This window comes from Raphanus sativus, chromosome 5 (genome assembly GCF_000801105.2).
Source record: "Raphanus sativus cultivar WK10039 chromosome 5, ASM80110v3, whole genome shotgun sequence".
Classification (NCBI taxonomy): domain Eukaryota; kingdom Viridiplantae; phylum Streptophyta; class Magnoliopsida; order Brassicales; family Brassicaceae; genus Raphanus; species Raphanus sativus.
Genome location: NC_079515.1, coordinates 26,083,024 through 26,106,711, shown reverse-complemented (window position 1 = coordinate 26,106,711; position 23,688 = coordinate 26,083,024). Strand labels below are relative to the sequence as shown.

At 38.4% G+C, this 23,688-nt stretch overlaps 5 protein-coding genes and 2 pseudogenes across 7 annotated transcripts; 4 read left to right on the top strand and 3 right to left on the bottom strand.

Moving 5' to 3' along the window:
- The first annotated feature begins 3 nt into the window (after positions 1-3).
- Positions 4-2,310, top strand: LOC108858621 (uncharacterized). The gene is made up of 2 exons (XM_056985808.1): positions 4-454; positions 563-2,310. Exons 1-2 carry the CDS (start codon positions 4-6, stop codon positions 2,308-2,310), a joined length of 2,199 nt encoding a protein of 732 aa, XP_056841788.1.
- Positions 2,311-3,403: 1,093 nt separating this feature from the next.
- LOC108862532 (chromatin-remodeling ATPase INO80) lies at positions 3,404-10,937 on the bottom strand. Of its 3 annotated transcripts, none has more exons than XM_018636693.2 (22): positions 10,656-10,937; positions 10,451-10,538; positions 9,553-10,352; positions 9,260-9,460; positions 9,032-9,142; positions 8,330-8,757; positions 8,143-8,251; positions 7,977-8,057; positions 7,732-7,904; positions 7,469-7,594; positions 7,106-7,267; positions 6,954-7,011; positions 6,454-6,684; positions 6,187-6,333; positions 5,527-6,087; positions 5,167-5,427; positions 4,986-5,093; positions 4,806-4,900; positions 4,563-4,719; positions 4,186-4,395; positions 3,909-4,070; positions 3,404-3,714 (listed from the first exon to the last, which is right to left on the bottom strand). In XM_018636693.2, the coding sequence occupies exons 1-22, from the start codon at positions 10,713-10,715 to the stop codon at positions 3,499-3,501; spliced, it is 4,545 nt and encodes a 1,514-aa protein (XP_018492195.1). In that variant the 5' UTR covers positions 10,716-10,937; the 3' UTR covers positions 3,404-3,498. The 3 variants fall into 3 exon arrangements, with proteins under 3 accessions (XP_018492195.1, XP_018492193.1, XP_018492194.1); XM_018636691.2 differs by having other exon boundaries at positions 9,553-10,364; positions 10,656-10,936; XM_018636692.2 differs by having other exon boundaries at positions 9,553-10,355; positions 10,656-10,936.
- Positions 10,938-11,399: 462 nt separating this feature from the next.
- Positions 11,400-13,922, top strand: LOC108863384 (eukaryotic translation initiation factor 3 subunit E-like). Its single transcript, XM_018637791.2, has 8 exons — positions 11,400-11,707; positions 11,805-11,959; positions 12,237-12,464; positions 12,550-12,671; positions 12,863-13,082; positions 13,172-13,314; positions 13,442-13,579; positions 13,658-13,922. The coding sequence occupies exons 1-8, from the start codon at positions 11,479-11,481 to the stop codon at positions 13,755-13,757; spliced, it is 1,335 nt and encodes a 444-aa protein (XP_018493293.1). The 5' UTR covers positions 11,400-11,478; the 3' UTR covers positions 13,758-13,922.
- A 157-nt stretch (positions 13,923-14,079) lies between these two features.
- LOC108863368 (protein FATTY ACID EXPORT 1, chloroplastic) lies at positions 14,080-15,636 on the bottom strand. Its single transcript, XM_018637764.2, has 6 exons — positions 15,453-15,636; positions 15,043-15,274; positions 14,791-14,958; positions 14,520-14,566; positions 14,402-14,442; positions 14,080-14,307 (listed from the first exon to the last, which is right to left on the bottom strand). The coding sequence occupies exons 1-6, from the start codon at positions 15,549-15,551 to the stop codon at positions 14,214-14,216; spliced, it is 681 nt and encodes a 226-aa protein (XP_018493266.1). The 5' UTR covers positions 15,552-15,636; the 3' UTR covers positions 14,080-14,213.
- Positions 15,637-18,268: 2,632 nt separating this feature from the next.
- LOC108859830 (glucan endo-1,3-beta-glucosidase, acidic isoform-like) lies at positions 18,269-19,636 on the top strand. Its single transcript, XM_018633740.2, is given in 3 exon segments — positions 18,269-18,394; positions 18,505-18,572; positions 18,574-19,636. Coding segments are annotated over 3 exon segments (1,029 nt in total). The 5' UTR covers positions 18,269-18,303; the 3' UTR covers positions 19,444-19,636.
- A 1,018-nt stretch (positions 19,637-20,654) lies between these two features.
- On the top strand, positions 20,655-22,114 carry LOC108860009 (glucan endo-1,3-beta-glucosidase, acidic isoform-like; annotated as a pseudogene).
- A 132-nt stretch (positions 22,115-22,246) lies between these two features.
- LOC108858618 (ethylene-responsive transcription factor ERF061-like) lies at positions 22,247-23,424 on the bottom strand (annotated as a pseudogene).
- Between the last annotated feature and the right edge of the window lie 264 nt (positions 23,425-23,688).

Sequence of the window (23,688 nt, the reverse complement as noted above, 5' to 3'; positions counted from 1 at the left end):
TCAATGGAACGGTACTACAAAAAAGCATCAGTTTCACCATCTGATAACACTTTACCATCTAATAATACTGATGATTTGCCGTGGGATCCTGCTAAAAGAAAAAATATCAAGGATTATAATGCAAATCAAGTCGATGAGGTAAGACACAAATACCTTCTTAGAGGTCCGTGTCAACCACTTGGTCATAACTTTGAAAAGAGACTCATAGGTGGTAAAATGAGACGATTTAATCCAGCTTGGTTTGGTCTGTATGGTAATTGGCTAGAGTATAGTGTATCGGAGAAAAAGGCTTATTGTTTGTGTTGCTACTTGTTTAGAGATGATGCGTATCCTGGATTTGTGAGGGATGGATTCTCGAATTGGCATAAGCCTGATAGGTTATCTTTCCATGTAGGAGAACTTAACAGTTCTCACAATAATGCTGTCAAGAAGTGTGATGATTTGATGAATCAAGGTCAATCCATAGTACATGCTATGTACAAGAAGACTAATGCGATGAAAAATGAGTATCGTATCAGATTAAATGCTTATGTTGATGTTTCTAGATACTTATTGCGACAAGGATTAGCTTTTCGAGGTCATAGAGAAGGAGAAGAGTCTTCTAACAAAGGAAACTTTTTAGAACTTCTGAAATACACAGCTGATCACAATGATGTTATAAAAAAGGTTGTTTTGGAGAATGCTCCAGGAAATAACAAGATGGTTTCTTCAGAGATTCAAAAGGATATTGTAAACGCTTTTGCAGAAGAAGTAGTGAAATCTGTTATTGAAGAAATTGACAACGGAGTGTTTGGTCTATTAGTAGATGAATCTGCTGATGTGTCTGACAAAGAACAGATGACTGTTGTTTTTCGATTTGTTGATAAGAAAGGAGCAGTCAAAGAAAGGTTTGTTGGAGTTGTCCATGTGAAAGAGACTTCTTCTTTATCTTTGAAGCATGCTATTGATGAGTTGTTTGCTAAGTATGGTCTGAGCTTGAAAAAAGTGAGAGGACAAGGTTATGACGGAGCTAGTAATATGAAAGGAGAGTTTAATGGCCTGCGATCATTGATTTCTAAAGAAAACAGCTCTGCATATTATGTTCATTGCTTTGCTCATCAACTCCAGTTGGTTGTAGTGGCTGTTGCGAAAAAGATATTTGAGGTTTCTGATTTCTTTGATATGGTTTCTATGTTATTGAATGTGGTTGGAGCTTCTTGCAAACGAAAAGATCAAGTCCGGGAAAATTATCGAGCCGAGATAAATGCTGGAATTGCTAGTGGTGACATTAACACTGGGAAAGGACAGAATCAAGAAATTTCTTTTCGAAGGCCTGGAACTACAAGGTGGGGCTCTCATTATAAAACGCTGTTGCGTTTGGTTGGGTTGTTTTCTACTATTATTAAAGTTCTTGAGTATATCGAAAAGGATGGCGCAGATGATTCTAAGAGATGCCAGGCATATGGTCTTCTCAAATATGTTCAGACATTTGATTGTGTGTTCTATATGCATCTGATGTTACTTATTTTGGGAATATGTGAGAATCTATCGATGGTTTTGCAAAGGAAAGATCAAGACATTTTGAATGCTATGTCACTAGTAGAATCTACTAAGCGGGAGTTACAGAGAGTAAGAGATGATGGATGGGATTCACTAATGTTGACAGTTTCTTCTTTTTGTGAGAAACATGATACTCAGATGCTCGATATGGAAGAAGGTTTTATCGATTCTCGGAGGCCAAGGAAAAAAACCAACATCACTAATTTGCATCACTATAAGGTTAATTGCTTTAATGCAACTTTGGATTTGCAACTTCAGGAATTCAACGATCGTTTTACTGAGGTAAACACTGAGCTGCTTATTTGTATGGCTTCCTTAAATCCTATTGGTGCTTTTCGGGCATTCGACAAGTCAAAGTTGGTGAAGTTGGCTAAGTTCTATCCAGAGGACTTCAGTTTTATGGACTGTTTATCTCTTGAGCAACAACTTGGTATTTTCATCGACAATGTACGGCATGATCAGCGATTTAAAAATCTGAAGAGTCTTGGAGATCTTTCTCTTCTCATGGTAGATACGCAAAAGCATATTGCACATCCTTTGGTTTATAGGCTTTTGAAGTTGGTTTTGACTTTGCCGGTTGCTACTGCAAGTGTTGAAAGATGCTTCTCTGTAATGAAGATAGTGAAGACAGCTCTAAGAAATCGAATGGGGGATGATCTTTTAAGTGATTATCTCATTTGTTTTATCGAAAAAGAATTGCTTGATGATGTCGCAAACGAAGAAGTGTTGATCCGATTTCAAGCCATGAGTGAAAGAAGAATGCTTTTATAAAATGTTAGATTTTTTACACAATAATGTTGTTTTTAATATTTGGTTTTTAATATTTTAATAATTTATTTAATATCTCTTACTTTATTATTGGTGCACCCCTTGAAAAAACTTCCTGGCTTCGCCACTGGTTGGTCACCACCACTTCTTCACTCGGGCTTCCAAAACATCTTGTAAAACGACATAACATCATTTCCTTATAATACTATTTCAAAGTGATTCAATCAAAACAAATTCTCAGTATCAATCTAACAAATATCATTCAACATGGAGAACAAGACTGATCAGACAAACACGAGAAAAGAACACTTACACACGTAGATGCTAGAAGAAATTGACCTAGTTGAGTTAAACAAGACGATGATATGAATGGAGAAATTCATATATGTGGATGATCGAGAAGAAACTTACCTAATAACTAGAATCTAGATACAAGATGAAGACAATCTGCATGAAAACGAGAGTAGAACTGTTAAATTCGCTTGAAAGTCAGAACAATTTTTGTAAAAATTCGTGTGAGGAAAGTTTAGAGAAACTGACTTAGAGACAAAATTAGAAAATTGAGTGGAGGTGGTTTCTCTACATGCCTGCGTTTATATATGTGAGATAAATTATGAATCCCGTCTATTGCAAACTTTGAACGTGCATTTGCAGCTTAATTTCTTTCTTGATTCACAGCATCCAATGAGCATTCTAAGAAAAGAGAAGTCCAATCTAATAGAATGTTACCTATTCATTGTGTCTCACAAAGTATTTATTTTTGTTTTTTTCAATGAATCATTTTGGTCATTTGACCTTTGAGTGACATATTTGTGATAAAAGAAATTCTAGGGTCTTCATAGTAAATTTCTCTTTTTTTCATATTGATGTAGAGGAAAATAGCAAACTACACTATGTCCTCTAGATCATCAACAGACATTGCTTAACTGCTAGCTGCACAGTTTCTTATGGCCTATCCCGTCTATAAATGATATTAGAGTCTTCTTGACAAAAAAAAAAGATATTAGAGAGTCAAATATAAAGATATAAGTCGGAGACGTTCTCAAACTATAAATCGACAATAATATTTATAAATGTACATACCATTAGATCGATGTAGGGTTAAAAACTTATTAAAATCTGTACAATTAGTTCAAAAGCTAGGAACCAAGTTTACTAAAATCTGCATGGAGTTAATATCTATTAAAAGCTTTAACCATCTGCATTAGAGGTACTTGGGTTGAAATCTCCATTTGTTGGAGTAACTGATGCAGAGAAGACAGGTTCAAGAGACTCGTTTATGCTCTTTGTTTGTCTCTTTACTCTTTTTGTTCTCTGAGGCTGAAGAGGAGTATCATCTCCTTCACCATTCTCGTCTTCCTTTGCTTTCTGAGGAACTCTAGCTCTCGGAGTTGACGCAGCCTTCCTCTGCAAATCACACGTCATTTAGTAATATACTCAAGCTAGAAGGGTATCAAACTAGTACCAAGGCAGGCTCAATAAGTAGACCAACTCATTGTGTTATCATTTTTTTAAATTTGCTGTGGATAAGAGATCATAAGATGGATCGGAGACTTGACACACACTTGGTTATGAGAAAGGCGAAAGCAAGGCATATATACCTTTTTGTTACTAGGTTTTGTATTTTCCGGTTCTTGGTCAGCAGGTTCCTCCCCATTATCCTGACGTTCGGTAGCATCATCCAACTCTTCCAAAGCTGCATCTCCTTCAGCATCTATTCTGATTCGTTTCATTGGCTGTTTTTTCTTCTGCCTGTCCTTTACCTGTAAAGACAAAACGAATGTCTGAATCTAGAATTCATTTTGAGTTACCTTATTTTTTTTAACTATGAACTGCCAACTACTTAGAGGTGACTACAATGCTGTCCTCTCCCTATACCTGTAATGGTAGTTCTCTGAATTTCTGCTCTAGTTGTGCTGCCTCTGCATCATCCATAAGCAACGATACCACATCCGCAGTTCCAAAAACATCATCACCCTGTACATGACCTCCTGTCATTACAAGCTGTTGAACTGTATTTTTCTGACTGGCTCTGTGCAATATTTTCTCTTCCACTGTTTCCTTGCAGATGAGCCGATAAACAGTAACCTATAAAAAGAGAGGGTTTTCAGAAGAAGTCAGGCTAGAAAGAAAATAATCAAATCCCATCAGCAGATGCTTATTCACTAGCAGCATGAAGTTTTGATTATAAATTGAAAAAAAAAAAAAAGAATTGGTGATCAATGCACAGAATAAAAACAGAGAGAATCAATTACATCTTTTGTTTGACCAAGACGATGAGCTCTGTCCATAGCTTGTAAATCCAAGGTGGGATTCCAATCACTTTCATAGAATATGACTGTGTCAGCAGCAGTCAAGTTGATACCAAGTCCTCCAGCTCTAGTGCTCAGCAAGAACACAAAAATATCGCTCCTGCAGACCATTAATAGGGTTTTACACTTGTGCACAGCAAGCTTCACTGGTTAAAAAGAATAAGGCATGTGAGAGTTTATTCCTACCTTTGCTGAAAATCCCTAACCATATCTCGGCGATCCATGATGGTGGAGGATCCATCAAGCCTGAGGTACTTGTACTTTCTATAGTTCATGTAATCCTGCATACAAAATTAAATCGAAATGTAAATCAAAAGGTGCTTATGTCGACGTTAGACGTAAAAGCATATATTCATTTGTATTAACCTCGAGAATATTCAGCATCTTTGTCATTTGTGCAAAGAGGAGCACCCTGTGATTTCCAGCTCTAAGCCGCTTCAATAATATATCAAGTGTCTGCAGCTTCCCAGAGTCCTAGGATCCAATTTTTGTGGTAAGAAACAAAGAGCTCATAGTAAAAAAGAAGATGCAAAAGAGAAGAAACTACCGTGAGCAACTTTGCAGGGTCAAAACTTTGCATTGGAGGGCAAGAACCAAATATTCTGTGCGTCAGTTGAAGCGCAGGTTGCACAACTGGAAGTTCTGAGTCAATTTCTTGGATTAAAGGATGTGGAAGGCTGCTCGGCTTCCTTGGCCCATTAGCTTCAGAGGTTCGTGCAAATCCGATTAATAGTCTCTTCAGCCATGGTTGGTGCATTTCCTCTGTAATTCTGTATGCAGAGTTTCTGTCCGAGCAATGAACGCTTACCTGAAAAATAAAAGTTCAAAAACATGGCTGAGAAGACTTGGTAGGAAGGAAACTACCCATGTTAGTGTTTTGTAACTTCAGAAGCCAAAGAAAACATACCGGTGGAGCTCTGGCTTTGGGGATAAACGTATACGCAGAGTGTAGGAGTTTGATATTTGAAAGTAGCCTATCCTGATGAGAGATCACTAGAGATTCAAATGAGTGACAGGTAGGGCCTGTGCTGACTTTCCCTTTCAGCAAACTCGTTTCAACTTTTGATGGCATCAACAACATTCTTGTGACAGCTCTGGTTTTAACTCTTGTGATGTTATCTCCATTAAGATCATCATCTGTGAATTCCATAAAAGAGTCTACTATTTCATCCAAGAATTGCCGCTCCCATTTCAGTATAGAGAATAATAGCCTTTCCATGACGGAGCACAAAGCCAGATATCCAACTTCTGATGGTGATAAATCCATCAAACGGGAAAAGCCAAATGCTCCACTTCCACTAACTGCTTGATCTACGCTACCATCAGATGGGAGTGTTGACCTATGAATATACTCTGGTGAAAATATATTAAAATGCTTCAGAAAGGATTCTCTTGATAAGCCCTTCCCGATAGAAGAGCAAAACGTTTCAGAGTTTTGGAGCATTTCTTTCTCTAGGAGTTTAGGTATCTGAAAGAGAATTGAAAGATAGAAACCAACGTCAGGATGCAGTCAGATACTACAAGATATTGTCGACCTTGACACTTTATATAAGGTATTGAACTTCACCTTGTATGTTATGGGATTTTGACCACCAGAATAGTGTACATCCTCTAGCTCACCAAAGGGAGGGGGTAAAAGGGAATTGGACATCACTCCAAAGTAGAGATACGAGCTCCCTTCATTCCTTTCGAACAACTCTGGATGGTTGCAAACCTGACTTGCAGAAAAATATTTTTACCATTAGCCACAGTGTTGCACATATGTAGTTTGAGAGATAGATACAACTTCATGTTGAATAATGTATATGAGAACGCAGGGGACAAGAGAGCTTGCCTTTCTAAGTTGAATGACGATATTCATCAGATTCAATATTTTCTTTTCATTAAAATGCCCACGGTTGCTGTCAAACAACTCAGCCAGAGAAATTTTGTTCTTGATAGCCTGATAGAAAGCTTGTTGTCGAGAACTGAGCTTGCAGTGTACTGTAACTTCCGTCTTTGTAGTTAGCTCAGAAACCACATCCTTTTTGACACGTCGCAGCATGAATGGCTTTAATATTGCATGCTGTTTCGGAAAATAAGGAAAATGTGAGTAACTAGATTAAAGGCAAAGGAAGGAATAAAAGGCTGCCAGTTAGAAACAAGAATGCAGAAGCTTTCCGTTTATGACATATGCATACACATGAGTGTCGTGTTTCTTAAATTCTCGACAGGAATAAAGATGGAAAGGATAGTAATGAAAGCGGAACCATAGTGCAAGAATCTATTCAAGGACCCTAGCAAACAAAAAAAAGAAGCAGACAGAAACAAAAAGAACTTGAAGTGAAATCTCACCAGTCTGTTAAGCTGGTGCTCGTTTAAAGTGCCTCCATGTTCAGCATGATTCTCGATTCTGTTAATCAATACGGATCATGTATCATAAACAATTTCCTATATTGTTCAGTACAAACTTTTACATGACCATCAAACAAGAAAATAGTACATACCCTTTTGAGAACCACTCATTAAATTGTTCATGGCTGTCAAACACCATTGGCATGATGAAGTGCAGCAAGGCCCATAACTCCGCCATGTTATTCTGAATTGGAGTACCAGTCAGAAGCAATCGGTTCCGACAGTTGAAACTAAGCAGGGTCTTCCATCTTATACTGTCAAACAAAAAGGGAAAATGAACTTGCATAAGAATTAAGCATTCAAGAGATCTACAAGCTAATTCAAACAAAAGTAACATTCTCATGTTCAGGAACGTACAACGGGGTAAAAAGAAAACTAAAGAGTGGAATGGAATAAGATGATCATTGCGAAAACAAGCAACCCTGATTCAACTGACTCGAGGGAAAGGTAAGAACCTTGTGGAACTTTTGATTGCTTGGGCCTCATCTAGTACCATATACTGCCACTTCACCCGGCGAAAATACTTTTCATCAGTTACTAATAGCTGATAGCTGGTAATTAAAATATGAAAACCAGCATCCCTGAAAAAGTGGGGGAGTAAACAGAGTAACTTCAGAAAATAGCAAAGAAGATATATTGATTGCGAAGCCTATGAGAGAATAAGCAGAGGTCAAACACAAATCATTATAACCTTAAAAAAACATCACACAGGCGTTACCTTCGGTACATACGCTTGGGATTGATATTCTTTCGTAAAATTGTCCGTTCTTGTAACCCTCCCCAATACGGAAGAGTTTTCAAGTCAGGACAGAAACGACTAATCTCATCAGCCCAATTGTTAAGAACAGAAGCAGGGGCAACAACAAGAAATGGACCCCAAATGTTTTTTTCCTGTGTGAGAGGATGAAGGAGTTTTAAAATAGATAAACCACAAAGGATAAAAATGACAAAGAGTTAATTTACCTCAGCCAAATGTGCCAAGAACGCCATAGCTTGAATAGTCTTACCCAAGCCCATTTCATCCGCAAGAATGCCATTCAAACCCTGGAACATATAAATAACAATCTTAGTAACCCATTCCTCTATAAAGTCCACAAGAAATAATAAATGTAGATGAAGTTGAGAGAACCTGCTCATAACAATTCACTAGCCACTGAAGGCCTTTCATTTGGTATTCCTTTAGAGTTCCTTTAAACATTTCTGGAGTCTGAACTGTTGATGTGACAGGCATTGTAGATCTGCATGTAGAGAGAATTAATTGGCTTAGCATTCTAAAATCATGAAGATAAAATGAGGTAACAAGTACACAAACTCACGGGTTATGTAAGTCTATATTGCCCGAGCCCGAGACTGAGACATCAATTGATGGTCCTTCCATGTCAGAAGGTTGCTGTAGCTTCATATATTCAGTGTCAAATGCATCTGTTATTTTTCTCTGCTTTGACACTGCCTCTCGAGCAGCCTTCAGGGCATCTTCCTTCATTTTAGCAACTTCAGGATCCTCCACCTCAGAAAGTTTTGCTGCTGAAGGTTCCAGGATTACTTTGTCAGCCAGATTTTCATCTCCTATCGGCAGGGGTTCGGAAGGCATTGCATCGGTTTTGTTTTGCATGAAGTGACTGTAAAGTTCAGTCTGTTTAATAAGAAAATTAAGCCTCTGTTGCTGCCTTTGTGCCTCTCGAAGCTCCTGTTCACGTTTTAATGCCTCTGCCGCTTCCTTTTCCTGTTTTTTCCTCTCTTCGGCCTGTCAACATAGTGAAATTAATTCAAGTGCACCATACAAACGAACCCCAGCACAAGAATGACATAATAACATTCGATATCAATTCTTTATAGCATCACTACATCCCTTTCTATAGCCAAGTTTATAGAGTTGTGAGTACTGTTTAAGTCCTCATCCATGAAAAAGGGCAAACAAAGCATGTATGATAAAATAAATTTGGCAGCAGAATGTGTAATCAGATCTAATTAGCAGCCTGTAAGCGTACTACAGAGTATATGGAGAATGAAAAATGTACCATCTGCTTGTCATAGCGCTTCCAGAATAGCAGCATGTCTCTGGATATCTTCCTGGTGCGAATTGGTGCACTCCTTGGCAGTTTGAATGATCTGGCCACCTTCATCCTCACCTGTGAACTCAAAGTAACAGCAAATGAGAACTTACTCTAAGATGAAATGCAAGAGAATGACAGTTTACAATTTAAATGAGTAGGTAAAGCCATAATATGAGAGTCAAATTCAATTACCTCTCGTTGGCAACCATCTGCAAACCTTTTGGCATCAATTGATTGTTTCCGATGAAACGTTGTGAAAACTCTATGGTGTTTTGGTATATCTCTTCTGACAATGTTGATCCAAACTTTTCGAATCTTGTCCCTTTCTGCCTTTTCAATTACTGCAGGATCATTCTTTACCTTCAGCTTCTTAGGCAGACTTCGTTGAACAATCTGAACAACAATTAAAGGAAAAACATATACTGTTGACAGAGGCGGGAAGAATAATACAAAATTATGAAAATTTATTGCCACAGGACCCAAACCTCATATGTATCCCCCTTCTCAAGAACCTTGACGTAATGGACCTGTAAAACACCACCCTCTGATAGTATTGTCCGTGCAGTAGTTCCAGCAGCTCCTTCTGGGATGACAGAGTTCATTGCATCTTCTGACACCTTGAGGCTGAAGTTAGGGCTGGAGTTTGAAGCTGACAAGGCCTTCACTCTAGCTTGAAGTGAATCATACTGAGGTCGAGGCTCACCCATTCCATTACGGCTTCTAGCTCCAGACCTTTTATCCCTAGCCATCAGCTCAGCTAATGATCTCAGATCCAGAGCTCCTTTCAAGTAGAAATCGTCCACATGAATATCTGAAAAGCTTGGTAAGTTTAATGACGCCACCAGCTTGTCATAACTCGGAGGGATTTTGTAGACAACACCTTCCCCAATATCCAAATACGAAGGCTCATATGCTACTTTGGGGGTAATATTGGATTCACGATAGCTTCCACGCCTTTGTGGAATCCCATCAGCAGCAAAATTCGAGGAGGTGTCCACGTCATAGAATCTCCTGTGGTGATCGTTCCTACCTCTGTTAATGCCCACATTGCTCTTATTACGCACCGGAACACCCAACAGAGGCGCGTGATTCCCTCGAGACTCCCTGGACCTACTTTTGAATCTTTGCACATGCTCCCCAAGCATTGCTCTGTAATGCTCCTCGGTAACATGTCGACTGTAGTTATGATCATCACCATCCTCTACATCATCATCAACCTCTGTCCACCGCTTTCTCTTCTTGGCACTCGAATTCATCCCCGGTTTAACACCGTTGCCGTAGTTTGCTACTAACCCACCTTTCATCATCACCAAACAGTCAAACACAGATTACAAAAAAATTAATCAAAAGTGCCAAACATATAAAACCTAATAAAGTTAGTACCTTGATTGCCTCTAGTTTCATCCTGGCTACTACTCCCATAGTAATCAGTCTCATCTTCATGTCTCGGGATCCTGAAGTTCATCAACGGCTGCAAAGATTCAAACTTTTTTTTAGCACGCAATCACCAAAAACTACATTCTCATCATACAGTTGTTGAATCAAAAAGGAAACATCAGAAAGAATGAAACTTTGAGACCGTACGGACCTCGAGATCGAAGAGATTAGCGTAACGCGAGTCCTTCAATTGCCTTCTCGAAGGATCCATGAGAGAAAGACACTGTGCCGTCGAATTTTTCGGAGACAGAGAAAAAAAGCCTTTAAAAGCTGCGAGACATTCGCCGCCGAGAGAGATATAATGAGAAGAGTTGGCCTCGAGGAAGAAGAACCCTAATCTCAGTAATGATAGAGAGAAGAAAGGTAAAAGATGAGATGCGCGAGTTAGTGGGATGCTAACATACGCTGTTCCATGAAAGCTTCTTACCGTGCGCCCTCCTCCACATAAATCATTTAATTTTCCCTTTTTTCATTTTAATGCTAAAACCTCCGATATACCGGCCGGTTACATAACGACGGAGACGATAAAGATCCATCGTGTGAAACGGTGTCGTATTAACGAAAGTAAAATCTGGGGGGGCAGATAGTATATAGAACTAGTATATGAGAAAATACGAATATATAAGCAGTTTAGGGGTAAATGTATAAATATTGTAAGTATTATTTGATCTAAACCCTATTTGCAATATACTAACATACGCCATTCCATTAAGCTCTCCATAAGAAGTGTATATGGGCTATACCGGCCGGTTAGATGACGACGAAGACTATAAAGATCTCGTGAGAAACGGTGTCGTTTGTTAAAAAGGAAAAAATAGGGGGAATAAGAATACATAAGAAGTATAGGGGCTATTTAATAAATATTGAAAGTATTATTCGAGGTAAACCCTAATTTCACTATACAGAGAGTTTCCCACATCGTCTCCAAAACTCTCCATCTCTGCCGTCTTGAGAGCTCGACGGAGATACGAGAGATGGCGACGATGGCGGAAATCAAAGAGAACTATGACCTGACACCTCGAGTAGCCCCCAACCTAGACAGGCACCTGGTGTTCCCCATACTCGAGTTCCTTCAGGAGCGTCAGCTTTACCCTGATGAGCAGATCCTCAAGTTCAAGATCGAGCTTTTGAACAAGACCAACATGGTTGATTACGCCATGGACATTCACAAGAGTCTATACCACACCGAAGACGCTCCCCAAGGTATAATGTCTCTTAAAAGTTTGCCTCTTTGTGGGTTGATTGATTGGTTGGTTGGTTTGATGTTTATGAATCTCTTGTGGTGGTGGTGGTGGTATAGATATGGTGGAGAGGAGAGCTGAGGTGGTTGCGAGGCTCAAGTCTCTGGAGGAGGCTGCTGCACCGCTCGTGACTTTCCTTTTGAACCCTGCTGCGGTTCAGGAGCTGAGAGCTGATAAGCAGTATAATCTCCAGATGCTTAAGGAACGTTACCAGGTTTGTGTGTTTTTGTATGATAATGTTGTCTGATTTATGCACAAGAAGTTGTCTGATTTGAAATAGTTGTCTGATTTGAAAAGGTTGTCTGATTTGAAAAAGTTGTCTGATTTGCATTTTGGTTATTAAGAAATCCAGTTCTTGATTTGCATCAAAAAGTTGTCTGATTTGTGCACAAAAAGTTGTCCGATTTGTGCACAAAAAGTTGTCCGATTTGCATTTGGTATTATGCGGAACTCAGTTCTTGTTGCTGTGTGTGATGTTTTTTTTTAATCAGATTGGTCCGGACCAGATAGAGGCGTTGTATCAGTACGCCAAGTTTCAGTTTGAGTGTGGTAACTATTCTGGTGCTGCTGATTACCTTTACCAGTACAGGACTCTTTGCTCTAACCTTGAGAGGAGTCTGAGCGCTTTGTGGGGAAAGCTTGCATCTGAGATATTGATGCAGAACTGGGACATTGCATTTGAAGAGCTTAACCGTGTTAAAGATATTATTGACTCAAAGGTCTTGTTTCTGAGTCTCTTCAAGCTTTTTTGTAGCCTTATGTGAGTTTATATATATCAATTAGCATTTGTCTTTTTTTTTTCAGAGTTTTGCGTCACCGTTAAACCAAGTGCAGAACAGGATTTGGTTGATGCATTGGGGTCTCTATATCTTTTTCAACCATGATAACGGAAGGACTCAAATCATTGATCTTTTTAACCAAGACAAGTAAGTTCAACCCTCGTTATTCCTTAATACAGGTTTATATAGTAGCAAACCTTATCTATGCTTTCACCTTTTTTCTTTTCTTTTGCATCTAAGTTAGCCTTAGCTAAATTTGACATGCAAGATTGCTTTTGTGTGCATCCATTATTGCGTGTATGTAGTTATTGCAGACTAATATTACTTTAAACTTTTAGGTATCTGAACGCCATACAAACTAGTGCTCCACACTTGCTGCGTTACTTGGCAACTGCTTTCGTTGTCAACAAAAGGAAAAGGCCTCAACTGAAAGAGTTCATTAAGGTCATTCAACAAGAGCACTACTCCTACAAAGATCCTATTGTGGAGTTCCTGGCATGTGTGTTTGTCAATTATGACTTTGATGGGGCTCAAAAGAAGATGAAAGAGTGTGAAGAGGTAAAAGCCTTTCACATGTACTATTTTGTATATTTTGAAATTGTGCAGGATAATATAATCAAAAGTCTGACATGCTTACTATGATGTAGGTCATTGTGAATGATCCATTCCTCGGAAAGCGAGTAGAGAATGGAAACTTTTCAACTGTTCCACTGAGAGATGAGTTTCTTGAAAATGCCCGCCTCTTTATCTTCGAAACCTATTGCAGAATTCATCAGAGAATTGACATGGGGTAAGTTCTCTATATTTTTTGTGCATCAAAATCCCACAAACCTGGCTGCTTTTGATGATGGCAAGAAGAGTTTGTGGGTCTTGTAGTATTACCTTGTATTTATATTGAGATATTATGGCCTTGTCAGGGTACTTGCTGAGAAATTGAATCTGAACTACGAGGAGGCAGAGAGATGGATTGTGAACCTTATCCGCACCTCAAAGCTCGATGCCAAGATTGATTCCGAGTCAGGAACCGTAATCATGGAGCCTACTCAGCCCAACGTGTAAGAAGAATACCATCTTATAGTAGTCCCTTATGTCTGAAAATTCTACAGTCTAAACTCGTTTCCCACGTAATGCAGGCATGAGCAGTTGATTAACCACACCAAAGCCTTGTCAGGACGGACTTACAAGTTAGTGACTCAGCTCTTAGAACACACACAGGGGCAAGCAGCTCGTTAATCACAATTTTGCTGTTGACTCTGTCTATCCTTAGACACCCTTTCCTTGATAATCATCAGTTTGTTTTGTCTGGAATCAATTGTTTTTGACCTTTGAATCATTGCCTACACACATGGTCATCTTTGAAGAAGTTCGATTTAATATTGGATTCAGAATTTTTCTTAATTTCATTAAACCAATTAACCTTTTGTTTAATCTTGTGAAAGCTATTTTACAATCAACCCGCTGTAAGGTTTTTGACTTGTGACTAAGCCAACATAAGTTTTTGCCTTACGTTTTAGCATTTATAGTTCGATTAAGATTAAAGACGAGCACAAACATATGTTACCAGTAAACAAAATTTTAATAATGACACATGCAAAAGTTGTTGCTTCTCAAAAGTATAATAAGATTACATCAGGAATCCAACCACACCATCAAAAGAGAGAAGAGAGAAGATCCCTATGTTAAGTTTCTTCAGTATGAAGGACTAGAAGATGGTTTCAGTTTCTTTGGAGCTGGGTTTCCACCGGAGAGCACCACATAGGAATAGAAACACAACATGGCAGCACTGCAATGAAAAACGACATGAACACAAGGTTAGATGAAGCGAATGAGCATAGATACATCAGACTCTTGCAGTATATTGCAAAAGATCTTCTGACCTGACAACAGCAAATAGCCCGGCAGGAAACAGCTTCTTAGTCTGTATAAGTACAAGCACTTGAAGTCAAGCAAGGCAAAAATTAAACAATCAGAATGTTCATAAAGATGAGGAATTACCATAGAGTAAGCTGTGAAGTTCTTCCAGAAGACGACAGCTGAAAGCACTGCAAATTCAGGGTGTCGAAAGAATTGAGTAAGCACAGAAGCTTTCATAGATAACATTAGCATTTAGATAGTTCCATGTGCACATAATGATCTTGGTTAAAAGATGAACACTTGTTAGAATCCCACTTCTTTGATATATAATACACTAATCATGTGTAAGATACCAGTACTACTCGAAAGTACCCATTAGTTCTTCCTGTAAACAGTAGTATCTGAAGATTACCTGCTTGACCTAGTATGTAAGGGAAACTAGATTTTCCCTGTCGCCAAATCTTCATGCTCAATGTACTAAGAGCAAGAAGGCCACCACCATAGAGGACTCCAGTACTTAAACTTGTAAGATTTCTTGAAAACGCAAATCCAAGCAATCCTCCACTCATAACCAGACCACCTGACAATAAATAATATGATATGGGTTGCTTTAAGAACTTAACAGGCAGCTCAGATATGAGAGAGAGAGAGAGTCACAAAGTACCATAAGGAATGCCAAAACAGAAGTCATGGATCTTTGCTGCTCTTTTAGGCTGTGTTGGGGCAACATGTTCCTCTACTGGCTCTGAGATAATCTCTTTACCCGTAGCAGATTCATCCACTGTGGAGTTGGATGTTTTCACAACGAAAGGTTTAGAAACCTCAGCTGTATAGCTGAGAGAAGAAGCTGGTGTTGTTTCTGAGCTGTTCCCATCGACGCTTCTAACTACAAAAGACTGGCAGGCACCATTCTAAGCGTATTAGCCACTCATAACACTAATCAGTTTCCCAAACAAAGTATTCAAATCACACAGCGATAAGATTATTTCTAAGACAGACTAAAATCAATCAAAGCTCCTAACTTTTTTTGACAGCAATTAAGAAAGCTCTGTCCTTTTCATGCGAAAGTTTTACCTCCGGACGGAACCTAAGTCCCGGAAACGATCGGTTCTGGATTCGGAATTGGCGATGGGTGGAGGAGAGACAAGCAAGCTGAGAGATTTTCGCTGCCATTTTTCGAGATCTGAGACTGCAAAGTGGAGGAGTGGTCAACAACACGAGAGAGGAAGTGGTTGATTTTTGATTCAGCCGGCGTTTAAGGACTTCTCTTTGTTGAAATGGAGACGATGGTGATCAGGCAATCGTGACCGTCCGTTGAGTTTTGAAAAATCGAACGGTCAAGATGTAGTTGGTTATCGTTTGGATTTATTATTTTGTTAGGACTTTTCTGGTTTGTCTTTTGGTATCATTAATTTGATACGGTTTAAGTTTGGTTTGAATTCCGGTTTTTTCAATTAAAACTACTGTATATCATCAAAAATATATCAGAAGACAAGTTAAGTTTTTTATTTTTCGTTCTTATATTTTAATATTTCTCAATTCAGTTATCGATTTTTTGTATATGAATTTTTTTTAATATATTTAAATTATCTTCGTGAATTATAGTTAAATTATTCGGTTTAGGTGGTTTATGCTTAGATTCCGGTTTAATTTTTAAGTGGGCTCGTGTTAGTCTTCTTTGTTGGGCTTATTTCTTTCCAAAGTTTTAAAATCAAAACATAGCGCGAGTGTCTAGCAAAAGGCCCGTAATGTAAAAATTCAATTCATTTTAGTGAAACATGAGAAGTTAAAAACTTAGGTGTAAAACTAAATTAATAAGCATAACTGACATACTCAGTCGTTGGAGTGAATATTGGAGCGAAAAGAATGAAAGACTCTTTCTTCTAAATTTTAATGATCAACAACGAACAGCAATACCGTTAGGTATGCCCCCAACTCCAAGACTAACCGACAACAAAAGTCATTTTTGACTCGTCCGGTCCATTGTCATTAAGCTAAGCTGCTTTGACGACCACAAAACAGTAACCACAACGACCAACACAATTTTATAGAAACCACATTCTTACATATGTACGAATATCGGAATATGCACACATGACACACCCGTGTTTTATAGAATTCCACATGTGTTTTTCTTACTTTTCTTCTTTACGTTGTTTAGATGATAGCAAAGTATAGACTGTAGACTTTAGATTCTAACTTGTTTCACGGTGACTTTGGGTCTAACCATAACTGATGTTGGCTAGTGAGTCTATAGTCTGATGACGTAATTAGGTTTGGCATTTTATCTTTTAATTTTGAATAGACTTTTTATTCGCTTCAATTTGATCCAAAAAAATCTAGATATCTGCAAGTTTCGAATCAAAACAAATATTAAAAATCAATATCTGTTAAAATCGAAATAAAACATAAATACTAAAAATTTCAGAGTCGGATATCCGATCCACTCCGACTTTTGTACAAATATATGTATATGTACAATTAAATATAGAAGTTTAAATGTATAATTTTATATAACTATTATTTTAACATATAACTTTATTAGTTTTATTTATAAAATTATTTATAAAGAATCAAATTAAGAAATGAATATAAATTCTTTATAAAACTACAATTCTTCTAAAACTTTATGTTTTATAAGAACATTTAATTAATTTTTTTAAAAAATTATGAAACATATAGTTTCACTAATCATTATTTTATATTTAATTTTATTCTAAAGATATTTTCTAAAGACAAACTTATATATTTTTCTAAATTTATTTGTAATAAATAAAGTGGATAAAATATTCATAAAATTTTCCTGATATCTGGATAAGCGGATATCCAAAACAAAGCAAATTAAGAAATTGAATATCCTTAATACTGAAAATTAAAGAAGTATTCAATCCGCCCTGGACGTAATGACACAATTTAGTTAACGGTCGGCGCGATTGACGTGATTAACGTAAGATGCACGACTAATAATAACACAACATTGAGTTAAATTTGAGTATTCTGAAAACGGAATACAATTTTGTTTTGGGCGATTGATCCAACGTAGCACTTCAGTCGCACTAGCTACTTTGACCATACCGAAAGCTACTTGTGCAGAAAACTCATATACATAGACTTTTCAAAGCATAGATCTTCAGAAATATTTGTTAATGGTATTACCATCCATTGACTGACTTGAACCCCAACCTCGCACTATCAGTGCCGGCTTTGACCACAAACTTTAGAAACATCCGTATGTGGCCTATTAATTTTGTAAAATTTTAGGGCCTAGTTTTTCCATTAGTATTAATTATAAACATAGAAATTTTGTTACATGTACTATATTATATATTGTCGATAAGTAAGGATTAAGGAAGGTGGTGGACATACTTTTATGTTATTAAACATGAGTAAATTAAAAAGTAAAAAAGGAAAAGTATTATGATGACAAAAAAAGGAAAATAACTGATTTAGAATAATTATCTTCTAAGTTAAATTTGGATTGCCTATCTAGTAATGTTTGCAATCCCGGTTTCAGTTGCCTCAGTAGAAAGAAGCTTCTCGAAGCTGAAGTTGATAAAGTTTTACTTGCGGTCAACTATGTCACAAGAAAGATTGATAGTTTGGTTATATTGGCGATTGAAAATAATATGATCAAGAACCTTGATTACTAAAGTTTGATGGATGATTTTGCAGGAAAAAATGCAAGGTCTATATTTAAGAACTGATAATTTTTATTAGTTTTAAGGATATTATAATTTTTTTATTATAGACTTGAGTTTTTTATCGACAGATTTTTTTTATATTATCTAAGGGCCTCGATTTTATATTTCGTATTGGACCATGAATATCTCAGAACCGGCACTGCGCACTATATATAAATTATCGCATAATGTTACGATTCAAAATATAATATAGAAATCTATATCTTAACTTTTCTTATTGTTTCATGAAAATGTCTGAATCAAGGATCTTATCCTTATCACCGATGTTGCTTGTTCTTCTCAGCCTTGTAATGACTTCCTTCTTCAACACCACAGGTATAATCATCTTTTGAGCTTATGTAACGTTAATAAATTATCTCACACGACCCTGTTGATTATATGATATGATATTATATAGTCTGATCAATTTTGTTACTAATGATTAGCTGCACAAGTCGGAGTATGCTACGGGATGTTAGGCGATCCCCGACCAAACCCATCGGATGTTGTGGTTTCTTTACAAGCAGAGAAACATCCAGAGGATGCGGCTTTACGCTCCAGACCCTGAGGCTCTCAACGCTCTCCGCAACTCTGACATCGAGCTCATCCTCGACGTTCCCAAAACAGACCTCGAACGTGTCGCCTCCAGCCAAGGTGAGGCTGACTCGTGGGTCCAGGACAACGTCAAGAACTACGAAGGTGTCAGATTCAGGTACATCACGGTCGGAAATGAGGTGAAACTCTCGGAGACAGCTGGAAGTGTTCTCTTCCAAGCCATGCAGAACATCGATAACGCGGTTTCTGCAGCAGGGCTGGGGATCAAGGTGTCAACGGCTATAGACATGGGAGCCACCACGGACACGTACCCTCCGTCGCAAGGAAGATTCACGGATGAGTACAAGAACTTTCTCCAACCGGTGGTAGATTTCTTGGTGAGCAAGCAGTCTCCTCTGCTCTTGAATAACTACCCTTACTTCAGCTACAAGGACAACATGGACACCATCCCTCTTGAGTACGCTTTGTTCAAACCGACCCCTGTAGTCAGTGACGACCAATACTCTTACACAAACCTCTTCGACGCCAATCTCGACGCGGTCTACGCAGCATTGGAGAAATCAAACGGAGGATCGTTGGAAATCGTGGTGTCTGAGAGCGGTTGGCCCACGGAGGGAGGAGAAGGGACTAGCGTGGAGAATGCTATGACTTACGTTAATAATTTGATACAGCATGTGAAGAGTGGAACTCCAAGAAAGCCAGGGAACGCTATAGAGACTTATATATTCGCTATGTTCGATGAGAATCAGAAGGGTCCTCCTGAGCTTGAGAAGTTTTGGGGGATGTTTCTTCCTAATCAACAGCCTAAGTATGATGTTAATTTCAACTAATATCTTGAAGATACTTGTTGAAGAGCTAGTGATGCCATAAAATGCTATTTATCTGTTATTTGGGAGTTTGTATTTAGTAATAAGAAAGTGGGAACTTGTTGTAATAACAAGGAATAATGAGCCCTAGACTATGTAATAACAAGGAATAGTGAGCCCAAGACTATGTTTTCCTCTATCCGTTTCTATAATATAATGAGAGTGAGAAAGAAAAATATAATGAGTGTGGTTTAATTTCTTTAATTTCTACAATATATACATGATTTTTTCAATTAAACTTACAAACAATACTTGGATGAACAACACATTTGAGCTAAAAACTCATGAAACATATAGGGTCTAACTGGTGACCAAGGAACGGATAGGAATAATGCATTCCTTAATGTTCCTAACAAATTTTACCATTCACAAGGAATAGTCGTTCCTTTTCATTCCTTCTCATTCCTTTAATTGTAAAGAATTAAAAAATTAATTTGTTCCTCACTGAATTTGATATGGAATAACCATTCCTCATCATTCCTATAATTTTATTCCCATCCATTATTTTCCTATTTGTTCCTAGCATTCCCGAGATGGTTACCAGTTAGACCCATAATTAGCTTTGATGTATCTGACGTGTGCTAAATCATGTTCAATACATGTGTGGTTTGGATGACTTGAATTGGATAAAATGGATCGGATCACCAATACTTCCAATGTATATTCGATTCGTATACATTCCTACCATGAGCCGACCTAGCTAGTATCCAAAGAAAAACACAAGAATGATTTAAATTTGAGCATTCTGAATACTTCCAATGTATATTCGATTCGTATACATTCCTACGTACCGTGAGCCGACCTAGCTAGTATCCAAAGAAAAACACAAGAATGATTTAAATTTGAGCATTCTGAATACTTCCAATGTATATTCGATTCGTATACATTCCTACCGTGAGCCGACCTAGCTAGTATCCAAAGAAAAACACAAGAATGATTTAAATTTGAGTATTCTGAAAACCGAATACAATTTTGTTTTGGACGATTGATCCAACGTAACACTTGAGTCTCTCTAGCTACTTTGACCATACTGAAAGCTACTTGTGCAAAAAATTAATATTCGTAGACTTTTCAAAGCATAGATCTAGAGAAATAGTATTTGTTAATGATATTTCATCTATTGACCGACTTGAAACCCCATACTCGCACTATAAATTAGGTGCACAATGGTACGGTTCAAAGTATAACATAAAAGTCATATCTTACACTTATTTCATGAAAATGTCTGAATCAAGGATATTATCCTCATCACCAATGGTGCTGGTTCTTCTCAGCCTTCTAATGGCTTCATTCTTAGACACCACAGGTTGAATCATCATTTAAGCTTATGTAACACCCACTAATCATCTAAGACCATATTGACTATGTTATATAAATATTAATTACATTATTTGATGCAATTTTATCACTAATGATTAGCTGCACAAGTCGGAGTATGCTACGGGATGTTAGGCGAGCCCCGACCAAATCCATCGGACGTTGTGGCTCTTTACAAGCAGAGAAACATCCAGCGGATGCGGCTTTACGCTCCAGACCCAAAAGCTCTCAACGCTCTTCGCAACTCCGACATAGAGCTCGTCCTCGACGTTCCCAAAGCGGACCTCGAACATGTCGCCTCCAGCCAAGCTGAGGCCGACACGTGGGTTCAGGACAACGTCAAGAACTACGACGGTGTCAGATTCAGGTACATCACGGTCGGCAACGAGGTGAAACCGTCAGAGCCAGCTGGGAGGATTCTCTTTCAGGCAATGCGGAACATCGATAACGCGGTTTCTAGAGCAGGCCTCAGTATCAAGGTGTCGACGGCTATAGACATGGGAGCCACCACAAACACTTATCCTCCGTCGCAAGGAAGATTCGCGGATGAGTACAAGAACTTTCTCCAACCGGTGATAGATTTCTTGGTGAGCAAGCAATATCCTCTGCTCTTGAATAACTACCCTTACTTCAGCTACAAGGACAGCATTGACACAATCCTCTAGAGTACGCTCTGTTCACTTCACAATCCAATGTAGTCGATGACGACCAGTACGCTTACCAAAACCTCTTTGACGCCAATCTTGACGCAGTCTACGCAGCATTGGAGAAATCAGGTGGCGGATTTTTGGAGATTGTGGTGTCGGAGAGTGGTTGCCCCACGGAGGGAGGACCCGGGGCTAGTGTACAAAATGCGATGACTTATGTTAATAATTTGATACAACATGTGAGTACTACGGGAACTCCGAGAAAGCGAGGGAATGTTATAGAGACTTATATATTCGCTATGTTCTATGAGAATAAGAAGGGTCCTCCGGAGTTCGAGAAGTTCTGGGGGATGTTTCTTCCTAGTCAACATCCTAAGTATAATGTTAATTTCATCTATGCCTGAAGACACATCTTGAAGAAGCAAGGGCTATTGATGCAATGAACTGCTATTTATCTATTATTTGAGTATTAAAAAGTGGGAACTTAAAAAAAAAAAGGGAACTTGTTGTAACAATAAAGAATACTGAGCCTTAATCTATGTTTACTTATGTTTCAATCCCCTATGTATTAAAGGAGAAGCATTTTTAAGGTTTTCCTTAAACGATTTTGGTGAGAATGCATGAGAAAGCTCCATTCCACGTATCAGTCTGTGAGCGATTTTAAGAAAAACAGATCATTTAATTCTTAGCTTTCTTTTCTTATTTACTTTAATGACAAGAAACGTAACCATTTTTTTTTCATGCTCGAACAGTTTATTTTTACATTCTTTTTTCATATCTTTGACGTCAAACGACACATTTGAAAAAACAATCGAGTGGTTGCGTGGAGACTGATACCCAAGTTTTTTTTTTACTTTCCTAAGATTCTGATCAAAATTCACAGTTTGGTGTGAATTAATTGGCGAGAACTTCCCAGATAAGCTCTGGATGGAACGATGGCATCCTCGCAAGTAAAAACCCTTCAGTATCCATCATCGTGTCTCCTTCCTCCGTCGTCGATGTCGTCGCCAGAATTTCATCGGAGACAGTAACCGACGCTGGAGAACTATTCATGCTATTCCAGTAGATATCCTCTGAATTAACCGCAGTAATAGTTGCTGCCGGAGAATACAGAGTTCCCAGCGAGAATGAATCCGCCGTCGCACGGAGAATCTTTACTCTTTTTGGCTCTCTCTCTCTCTCTCTTCTGACTCTCTGGCAAATCGACTGAATCTTCCCGCGTTCTTGAGAGCTATTAGCTTAGAGGAGTCTCCGAGTCCGAGCAGCTCGCTTGGGTCCTTGAGGTTCGGGAAGTTGAGACGAGCGTATTCTCCGCGGAGCTTATACGCGGCGCGCGATCGTAAGAGTAGGCGGCGGCTTCCGCGGTTTCGTAAGTACCTAACCAAACCCTCATTCTGTTTTGCGGTAGTCTTATCTCCGCCACCCATTTTCCCCAGTGTCTCTGCCTCACTCCTCTGTATAGCTTCTTCTTTTTCAACGTCCACCATGCCGCTAACGCTGCGGCGAAAGCTGCGGCCGGAGAAGATTGATGATCAAACGATGAAGAAAACAGAGGAGGAGGAGGAGTGGAGATTGCTCTGTTTTGAAGGTGGAAGCTCTCGATAAGATCTCGCTGGTGGAGATAGACGGAGGAGCCGAGCTGCAGCGGCGGAGGATTGAGAGTGTCGAGGGATGTTGTGACGGAGGAAGTAGCGAGAAATGAGAAGACTGAGTCGAGTGTGTTTGGTCCTCCTGCTAATATGATCTGAGAAAGAGAAGCTCTGATTTCTGAGACTTTGGGACTCAAATTTGTCTGAGAATGATAGTTATGTTCTTCTATGTTTTCAAACTCTAAGAACAAAAGATTATTAGAACACCTAATCTTCCTGATTTCTTGGAGTGTTATAACAAGAGGAAGAAAAAAAATTGTGTTTAAACAAAAATAGCGATCAAATAGAGGATGGTGGTGGTGGGTTTCTAAGTTCAGATAGAGTTTTGTTATAAGAAAAAGTAGAATTTATTTTGTTTTTCTGGAGATCTAGAAAAAACATGGGTGGATTTAGTTGTGAATGAACAAAAAAGTTTGTTTAGAGTAAAAGGGAATAAAATACTTTTTTCACTAAAAGTTTAATCATATAGTATTTTTGTATGGAACAGGAAATATACATGAAGGATCAGTTCTGAGCATCATTCTTTTGAAACTGTTTCATAAAACTACGTACAGATGTTGTGTTAGTTGTCGCTTCTCGTGGTGCTTAAAACTTTT

Excerpts from the sequence above, each read along its gene's own strand:
- LOC108863384 (XM_018637791.2), top strand. The coding sequence starts at position 11,479 with ATGGCGACGATGGCGGAAATCAAAGAGAACTATGACCTGACACCTCGA. Across the intron at positions 11,960-12,236 it reads TGCTTAAGGAACGTTACCAG|ATTGGTCCGGACCAGATAGA; the intron begins GTTTGTGTGTTT and ends TTTTTTAATCAG. Across the intron at positions 13,580-13,657 it reads GAGCCTACTCAGCCCAACGT|GCATGAGCAGTTGATTAACC; the intron begins GTAAGAAGAATA and ends CACGTAATGCAG.
- LOC108858621 (XM_056985808.1), top strand. The coding sequence starts at position 4 with ATGGAACGGTACTACAAAAAAGCATCAGTTTCACCATCTGATAACACT. Across the intron at positions 455-562 it reads TGATGATTTGATGAATCAAG|GATTAGCTTTTCGAGGTCAT; the intron begins GTCAATCCATAG and ends TATTGCGACAAG.
- LOC108863368 (XM_018637764.2), bottom strand. The coding sequence starts at position 15,551 with ATGGCAGCGAAAATCTCTCAGCTTGCTTGTCTCTCCTCCACCCATCGC. Across the intron at positions 15,275-15,452 it reads GACTTAGGTTCCGTCCGGAG|TCTTTTGTAGTTAGAAGCGT; the intron begins GTAAAACTTTCG and ends GGTGCCTGCCAG. Across the intron at positions 14,959-15,042 it reads CTGTTTTGGCATTCCTTATG|GTGGTCTGGTTATGAGTGGA; the intron begins GTACTTTGTGAC and ends ATTTATTGTCAG.
- LOC108862532 (XM_018636691.2), bottom strand. The coding sequence starts at position 10,715 with ATGGATCCTTCGAGAAGGCAATTGAAGGACTCGCGTTACGCTAATCTC. Across the intron at positions 10,539-10,655 it reads CTAATCTCTTCGATCTCGAG|CCGTTGATGAACTTCAGGAT; the intron begins GTCCGTACGGTC and ends GAATCTTTGCAG. Across the intron at positions 8,758-9,031 it reads AGCGCTATGACAAGCAGATG|GCCGAAGAGAGGAAAAAACA; the intron begins GTACATTTTTCA and ends CTATGTTGACAG.